At 45.8% G+C, this 8,773-nt stretch overlaps 1 protein-coding gene across 6 annotated transcripts in view; it reads left to right on the top strand.

The window, feature by feature from the left end:
* gphnb (gephyrin b) overlaps positions 1-8,773 on the top strand; it is a 91,283-nt gene that overhangs the window by 25,111 nt on the left and 57,399 nt on the right. For all 6 annotated transcript variants that reach the window (XM_023415046.2, XM_087176288.1, XM_023415047.2 and 3 more), the window contains exon 2: positions 3,159-3,237. In XM_023415046.2, the coding sequence (XP_023270814.1) occupies positions 3,159-3,237 (79 nt within the window). The remainder of the gene's footprint in view (positions 1-3,158; positions 3,238-8,773) is intronic.

An 8,773-nucleotide genomic window follows, 5' to 3' on the forward strand; every position in this document is an offset into this window, starting at 1 on the left:
TGTCAAAGTTTATTTTTGACCTTGGAAGCAGTAGAATAACAAATAAAAAAACTATTAACTCAAGGTCCACTTACTGGCTTATTTGCAGAGCTTTCACTCACTTCTTATCATTATCAATTAGCACAGACAAATAGAAGCTGACACAGATGTGGAAAAATCAACAAAGACAAAAAAGTGCCCCCCAGAAGCAAAATAAGGAACACTGAAGACAGACAGTGCAGCTATAAGGGCAATCTTTGGCTACACGTGATATCAGGAATATCAGATATGGAAATCAGAGGCACTGGTCTGAACCAAAATTGCAAGATGGGAGCGACATAATATGAGGTATGGCAGCGTGATATACTGGTGATCTCAACCAGTCTCTGTCTATCTGTCTCCCAGTGATTGTCCAGCCAAGTAGACGCATTGACCTTTAGCTTGCTGGGTACAGTGGGGAACAGCGCCCTCTGGGGGCGGCACAGGGGTCACTGCATTGCGTCTTCACTTCCCGTGGCGAGCTGGGAACGGCGCACAGCACTCGTTTGCTGCTTTGCTTTGATTCTAATCCACTCGAAGGGTAAGGAGGCAAAACCAAGTCGAACTCCGTACTGATGAGAAAATCCCAGGTTGCTCCTACATTGCGGCTTTTAGGGACACCGGAGATGGTGCAGTGCACAGCGGCATTCTGGGGGGTGGGGGGCGGGTTGTACGGGATGAAAGCTAAGCTGCTGATTTACCTGGAGAAAGGTGCATGGGCGGAGCTTTGGAGATGGGAGGAGAGTAGCGTCACAAATTCTTGCGCACCTTTTCCCCCTCCCCTCTCACTCTTCCTCCTCCATCCTCCATCCTCCCTCCCTCTTCCCCCTTCTCCTCCCCTGTCTTCAGCTCTTGCACAGGATCACATTAATATTCCTTTGAAGCCTGTTTCAACTGCAGCCAGATCTCCCTCTCCCTCTCTCCTCCACTCTCACTCCTTCTTTCCCTCTTTTTGCCCCCCCCCCACCAATTTTTTTTCTCTCTCCCTCTTGCTTTCTCTTCCGAGCTATTGTTTTCTAGAAGGGATCACTTTCCCACCATTTCTACCAACCAGTGCAGCAGGGAGGGGCATTTTATATACCTTCAGTCAGGAGTTCCCCTTGTTGCACACATGCACGCACACACACACACACAGACATATGCAGGCACACACACACACACACACATAGAGGGGTGGTGGGTACCGATGCCTTTGACAGAGCGTGTTGATTGGTTCAGAATGGTTGCTGCCTCTTGTAGGAGAGTGGAACGGCTATTTTTAGATCAAGGGGTAGCTGGGAGAGAAAGACTGAGGAGGGCTCTGTGTGTGTGTGTGAGTGTGTGTTAGTAAGGAATACTGCAGTCTTGAAGGAAGTTCCCTCTTCACACACACATACACACACAAACACACACACGTACACACACACATGCACTTTTGCAGCAGTGCCCCTCTAAAGCCACGGTGGTGTGTATTCCATGTGCTTGCTCCCTTTTCCTCTCCTCCCTCAACCTTTTTTTCTTGCTGTATCTCGCCCCCCCCCCTTCCCTCCCTCCCCTCCCGCAGTCTTTCTGTCTCTCTCTTGTTTCTCCCTCTCTTTCTCTCTTTCTGAGCTGGCTCGGTGTGCAAATGTCAGCACTCTCCCATTTATTTGCCAGAGCCCAGAGCAACGTCCTGCACCCTCTGTTTACCTCTGTCTCCACAGCGCTGCCCCGTCGCCGCTGCCTCTCTCTCTCTCATCACCCTTCTTTTCTCCTTCTCTCCATCCTACATCCTTCCTCATCCCCTCTTCTCCACCCCAATCCCCCACTCTCCTCACTCTCATCCCGCATCCTTCCCCATCCCTTTCTTCAGCTCTGTTGCATCCCTTTCCTCCAACCCCCCCCTCCACCTTTGCCTCCCCGCTTCCATTTTTTACACCATTCTTGCTTCACCCATCTACTCACCCTATCCCTCCGCCCCTCCTCCCGTTCATGGATCATGGCACTTCATCATGACATTTCCAGTCTTGTCTACAACTAGCGCATCAAGTTTTTTGGATTAAATCCACTGCACCACAACCACCATCAACCCCCCCCCCCCCCCCCCCCCCCCCACTTGCTTCATTTTGAATCTATTTTAAGACACAAGCGTGTCCGTTCACGTTTGGCCCCGTCACATCACAAAACACCTTGTCCCTCGCTTCGTCCTCGTCGTCTGTCTCTTTCTGTCTCCTCTCACTTTGTTTTTTGTTTTTGTTTTTTTTTTCTTTTTCCATTTTCCTCTCCCCATGTCTCCATCTTCCTCCCTGTCTCACTCTATCCGTCACTCTATCTGTCTGTGATCACCACGATGACTCATGTGGCTCGCACCTGCTCTGCAGTCGAGGGGCCGCCGTGGGTTTTTTTTTCTTTTTTTTGTAAGGAGAGGTTGGAGATGATGAAGGTGTGGCTTCACATAGGCTCAGTGTGATGGCAGAAAGTGTGGTGGGGCGAGGGTGAGGATATCAGTTTATTCACATAGTCGCTACATTTCATTTGCAACATACCCGCTGTTGAAAACACGATGCAGAAGACGCTGTAGCAGTTACACCAGGCGTCGTTTCTATATTCGGGCACACCTGCCTTATAACAATCGAAACTGACAAGTGGAGCTGCAACAAATGAGAGCATTCTGTTCTCCCTAATTTAGACACAATGGACGAACCCTGTACGCCCAAGATACTTTTTGTTTTCGTCAAGTCACAGGTGTGAAATATGAGACCAAAATATAAGAATGAATTCCCGAAATGTTCCCAAAGCAGCACAGATCCATTCAGGGACGTGCTTGGAGTGGAGCCTCTTGGATGTTGTTCCTCTAGTTTTCATCATCACTTCAAACAAGGATCATTTTGGTGTATTTCGTCATCTTCTTCATTTGAGGATCAGATCATGTGGTTTACCCTGACACAGTTTTGAAAATTAGGAAATAGGGATATTTCAGTGAAGCTAAAGGATTTCAGTTTTTCAATAGCATGATACCTTTTCTCTTGTTGTTGATTGCATTCATGAGAAAGAATGATTTACCTTTTGGAAAATGCCTGTGATGTAACAATAGCAATTTGTGTTGAAACCCCTCATGTGCTTATGAATTTGTGCGCTAACTTAATTTTTTTTTGTGCCTCTCTCTGTCTCTGTCTATCCAGTGAGTGACAGCTGTTTTCGAAACCTTGCAGAGGACCGCAGTGGCGTCAACCTCAAAGATCTTGTACACGATCCCTCCCTGTGAGTACTAGCTGCTACTTTTTTTTTTTTTTACAAGATAGTTCAACCTATAGACAGAAATGAAAACGTTCGGCATCACTGTACCTTCATGCTCGCAAGTGTTTAATCCAGAGCAACGTCCTTTGACTTACCTTCAACCTGCCGCACGGAAAAAGATGCACAGGCTCTCTGCATGCGTGCGTCTCTGTGTGTGCTTCTGTGTGGAAGCCGTCTTCTTTTTGTGCTAGAGCGTAACTAAGAAACTAAAAATATCTCTTCAACACAACATGTCGGGGCTCGGTGTCGCCCTATGGAGAGAAATTCCCAGCATGCATGGCAACAACAAAAGAGCTGCAGCACTCTTCTGTTTAAGGATGACTCTTGGTAGCTGTAAGAAGTCATTATTTGCTCAAAGAACCTTAAAGGAGGTGAAATCAACCATTGGTTTTTTTTATTAACGAGGATGTGATCGGGGGACAAAAGTGCATGAAAAACACACAGGAAAAACAATAATCTCCATCACAAGTGAATGTTGAGAATGTGTCCAAGCAGGCAGGTTAAAACTGTTGTTTGTGCACCTTTTCAGGGGCTTTAAAATGAGGATGTTTCAGGATGTTTTCTGTCAGATTTGGTCATAAAAACACAGAAGTGAAAAATCAAAATGTCATGAGGATTGTGAAGGTCATGAAAACGAGCAAGCTGTTCACTAGAAATCACTGATTGATTCATAATATAAAAAAAGAATTCTGTTTTCAAACAGACTATACATGGTCAAAATGATGTGGACACCCGCCTTTGTGTGACGGTTTAACATCTCATTCCAAAGCCATGGTTATTAATATGCTTCTATAATAGCCTCCAATTTTCTGGGAAGGTTTTTCTATCAAATTTTGGAACCTGGCTGCAACGATTTGCTCAATTCAGATTTCCCTTAATTGGCACTAAGGGGCCAAAACAGCCACAGACCAAAAGTGCACATGTCCACATACTATTGGCCATGTACTACATATATTTCAACAATAGCAGACAGCAGCAGAAGAGAGGTTTCTTTTGTGTCAAATTTGATGCCACTGAGATGTCTAAGTTGCGTTCAAGCGATGTTAGCGCTGATCAGTTACAATCTTTTTACATCACACGTCGCCTTTCAAGAGTCCTCCTCAGCCTGTGACTCAGAACGCTGCGAACTGTGACCCCGAACATGCAACTTCAGACACGCTTCTCTAGGCATACGAGCCATTCTCCATATGGCCATTGATTTGCTGGAGCTCCCCTGCTCCCCAGTCACAGTATAAAACCAGCCAATATCACTGGAGTGTCACCAGTCACCAGAGAACGAGTGTGTGTGTGTGGGGTGGGGTGGGCGTCGCGCTAGGTCGTGATCGGGGATCATTGCATGTTTATTTGTACAGTGGGGTACACTGGAGAAAATGAATAGGGAGTTGAATTTTTCTGTCATGCTTGTGTGTCTGTTTCATGCACACATGAATCCTTGTCAGTGTGTGTTTTTTGAACGCACTAATAGTAGAAACGGTTTGCAAAAGAAGAATGTTCAGCGAAAAACCTGCAGACATTGTATTTATTTTGTGCATTTTCGTGTTGTTCCTCCGATGAAAATGAAAGATGTGCATGTAAACGTTTGTCAGTAAATTGTCATGGAGTATCTTGATCTCCATCCTCATTTTAGATATGTGGGTTACAGACTGATGAACTGAAGTGGATTTATATGATTGAACATTTGGATGCAATTCAAGCAAAGCCTGAGAAGGTTTGAATTCCACTTTAATGTCACAACTATAACAGTTGTTGGGAAATCCTAACGTTTCCAATGTGATCTTCAATTTTGCACTTTTTTTTGAGATGGAGCTAAAGTTCATGGAATAGAATCACATAAGGAAAGGAGATGTGATCGGCGGTTGACAGCTGATAAAAGGTTCTTATTTTTGTCGGCAGGTTTTGTTGATGGAAGGTTTGTTGGCTTGGTTTCATTGTTGTTGAGCTCAGTAGGAAATGAATGGACTTCCAGTGATTGCTGATGGTGACGCTCAGTGTGAAAGCAGAGTTAGGGGCTCTGTGGTCCACTCGTTCCACTAAAAAGGCACTTTGGATGAATGTGCTGTGTTGCAGTGAACTGGTAGGGTTAAGCTTGGATTAAACACGGTGCTGTTAAACATTAAAACTGGACACTAGGACAGGCTGTCAGTGCTGGCGTCCCTGTCTGCTCTGCTGTGCTGCTGTGATGGTAGCTGATGCAAACGGGCTCTGGCTGACCTCCTCTGGCCTACAGATCCTCCGTGCCATGTTAATCCACGCCACGCCACGAGTCAGCGGCTCCATCAGGTTGACCAGCTGGAACGCTGTGCCCTCAATGTGCCACTGCTGCTGTGACAGAGACACATAGACGAAGACATAGAAAGAGAGAGAGAGAGCGGGGGAGGGAAGGAGGGAGGGACTACGGGGCCACAGCAGGACATGTAACATAAACTATAATCATAGCATCTCCCAGGCACACAAACACGTATACACACACTGGCACATGCAATCAATCAGCTTGCCCAGTCTGGCATTCAGGAGCATCCAGAGGTGTGTCAGGTGGAGAGAAAAATGATATGTGGCAAAAAACGAGAGAGTAACGGGGGGCGGGGGGGGGTCAAACAAATGATACCCAGACTCAAGGACACACAGATGAGGCAGAGGTGTGTGTACAAGTGAGTTTGTGTGTGTGTGTATGCATGTGTATTCGCTTTTTGTTTGCATCTTTACCTTTCCAGTGTGAGCGAGTATTCATATATATATATTCATATATTTTTGTATGTTGTGTGTGTGTGTGTGTGTGTGTGTGTGTGTGTGTGTGTGTGTGTGTGTACGTTGAGCGAGCCTCTCTCCTGGGCTGTGGAGCCAGTTCTCTGTCTCTGCCCTCCAGCTACTTGTGCTGCAACAACCTTTGTCAATTTTACAAATTGTCATGGCTAACAATAGTTAGAAGTCAATCAGAGGGGTGACAGTCGGCCCAATTTCACAGTGAGGAGACACGTCAGGGTACAAAGATACACACACACACACACACACACACAACCCTGTATTGTTAGAGATTGGATTGATAAGCACTATAATAACCTTAAATCTAACTTGTATCAGCCTTCTTGAAAATATTCATATGGTGTTAAATGCTAAGTTAAGCAATCACATCAGCATCAAAACGCACACCAGTAAGTGCTTACAGTTGCATCCCTAAAGCTGCTGTGATCAATATTTGTAGATTAATAATGACTATGAGTAATGTGAAAGATCCAAATCCAGAGAGAATCTTCCCTCGACTCTGCACTTCCCCTCAGCTCTACTGAGCTTTTTGTCATTTTTCAGCTCGTTGTTTTGGTTTCACTGTCCTGCTTCACGTTCACCACATTTCCAGCTGCAGCAGGAAGCCGTTACCTGCCCAGCACCAAGCTGCACGCAGACAAAGTTAGCAAGTAGCAGGTGAACGTAGCAGAGCAGTTAACAGCTAAAGAGCCAGGAGCTGGTGAAGACCAAAAACACAGCTAAAAGGAGAGTGAATGATGGACTTACAGTCATCAGGTGGACTGCGCACTTTTTATAATGTGAGTAGTTCAGCAACCGCCTATCTACTACAAGAGTTATTCCTGTGTGATTATAACTACGTTTAATTAGGGTAACCAGTCTGCAGGTAGGTTTGGAGAACAGAAGCACTTACGTTAAAGTTAAATTTCAATAAACATGTTGCGTCTGGAGTCAACATGAACTTTTACTGTATTAAACCAGACCACATTCTTCTCCTAACCTTAACCAAGTGCTGTGGGAGCCTAAACACAATGATAAACAGTTTAATAAAGCTGTAGTCACTGTGAGTGGATATTGAACTGCAAGATAGGATGTTTTGGCGGGAAAACAAATACATCATCTGTGAACATTTTAGCGAGAACGTCACATTTACGACTTGCCAAATATGCAACATATAGCTCTGCTAAGGTGCCGGTGCTCCCGGCCGTCTCTGTTAACTGGGTGCCGGAGATCTGTATCTACTGCAGGTAACGCACCGACTATGCACGACTACACCACATCAAATAACACAAACTATCCCTTTAATTAACAACATTTCCACTTTATATTCACAGAAATCCGGTTGCAGTTACGTTACGTTACCCAACAAGCACTCACTTCAGCTTGGATTTGCTTCTTTAAGATTCATTATACATACATATAAGAATGTGTCAAAGAAAAATACAGAAGCAACTTCCATCTTTGTTTTCTCTTACTCCCAGCAAATGAAAGCAAATGTATGTTGTGACAATAAAGTCTCAGTGACTCTGAGGCTCTACCTGCAGACCTGAGCTGAGGTGTAGTTTACATTGCCAGAAACTGAAACATACACATGAGTTTGAGCAGCGCTTGTTTTGCCACAGATGTTAAGTGTAAATATATGAAGTTTGTTTGATGTGTGGTGTAGCCGGGATGGTTTAGAAAATGAAATGAGAGAGGCGATGGCGGATCTGAACCAGGATGACATTTATTCTGTAAATAAATAGAACGCTTGTGGGGTGGAGTGGTCTGCAGAATATTTTAGTGTGTGTGTGTGTGTGTGTGTGTGTGTGTGTGTCAGAGGCTTTGTGCGTGGTGTTTAGTGGCTGTGAGTGGAATCATGGGAGTGGAACCCCTCGCTGAGCACTCGGAGCTCTCATCACGGTAGGGGTTTTGAAGAGGTGGGCTAGTCCACTCCTCCTCCACCTCCTCCTCCATCCGTCCTTCCACCGGCTAACATGTTGAGAGGTGACCCCTTGAGAGCTTTCCTACATATGGACGAACCAACAACTCCGCTGTAATGGGCTCGACTCCACGCTACTACTGGGAGTGTGAAGATGGCCAAGGCTCTCGTCTCCTCCTGGATGGAGTGTGTGTGTGTGTGTGTGTGTGTGTGTGTGTGTGTGTGTGTGTGTGTGTGTGTGTGTGTGTGTGTAAGACAGCAAGAGAAAGAGGGAGAGAGTGAGATTGAGTGCCCTGTACAAAGAGCTTGTATTATTAATGAAATCACCCTGGCAGATGGGTCTCATCTTGGAAGTGTCCCACAACCACTGAGATTTGCAGCTGGCTCACATGCGCACACATACACACTCACACTTTTCCCCTCTCTTGTTAAGTGTGCCTCTGACAGTTCATCCCTCCTTTTCCTCGCTCCTTTCACTCTCTCCCTCTCCCTCTCATTCTGTCGTTCTCTCTTTATCCGCTTCTCCGTGCTCGTCTTTTATTCATAGAAAGATTTGGCCGTGGCGTCCGGGCTTTCAGGCTTAAACTACTGTCACCCCAGCACCACCACCAACACACACACACACACACACACACACACACACACACACACACACACACACACACACCCTACACCACCTTCACCTCCCTCTTCCCCCCTGCTCCACTCTTTTCCCTTCCATTCCTTCCTCCGCCCGCATCAGGATTTGCCCACACCTCAAGCAAAAAGCCTTTATTCCAGGCTGACTACCTTCGGCCTACAGTTCGAAGAAGAGCTTTATATGTCATAACCCCCCCACCA

Source organism: Seriola lalandi, unplaced genomic scaffold (genome assembly GCF_002814215.2).
Source record: "Seriola lalandi dorsalis isolate HSWRI2012SDOR001 ecotype SW California unplaced genomic scaffold, Sedor1 jcf7180002054544, whole genome shotgun sequence".
NCBI lineage: Eukaryota > Metazoa > Chordata > Actinopteri > Carangiformes > Carangidae > Seriola > Seriola lalandi.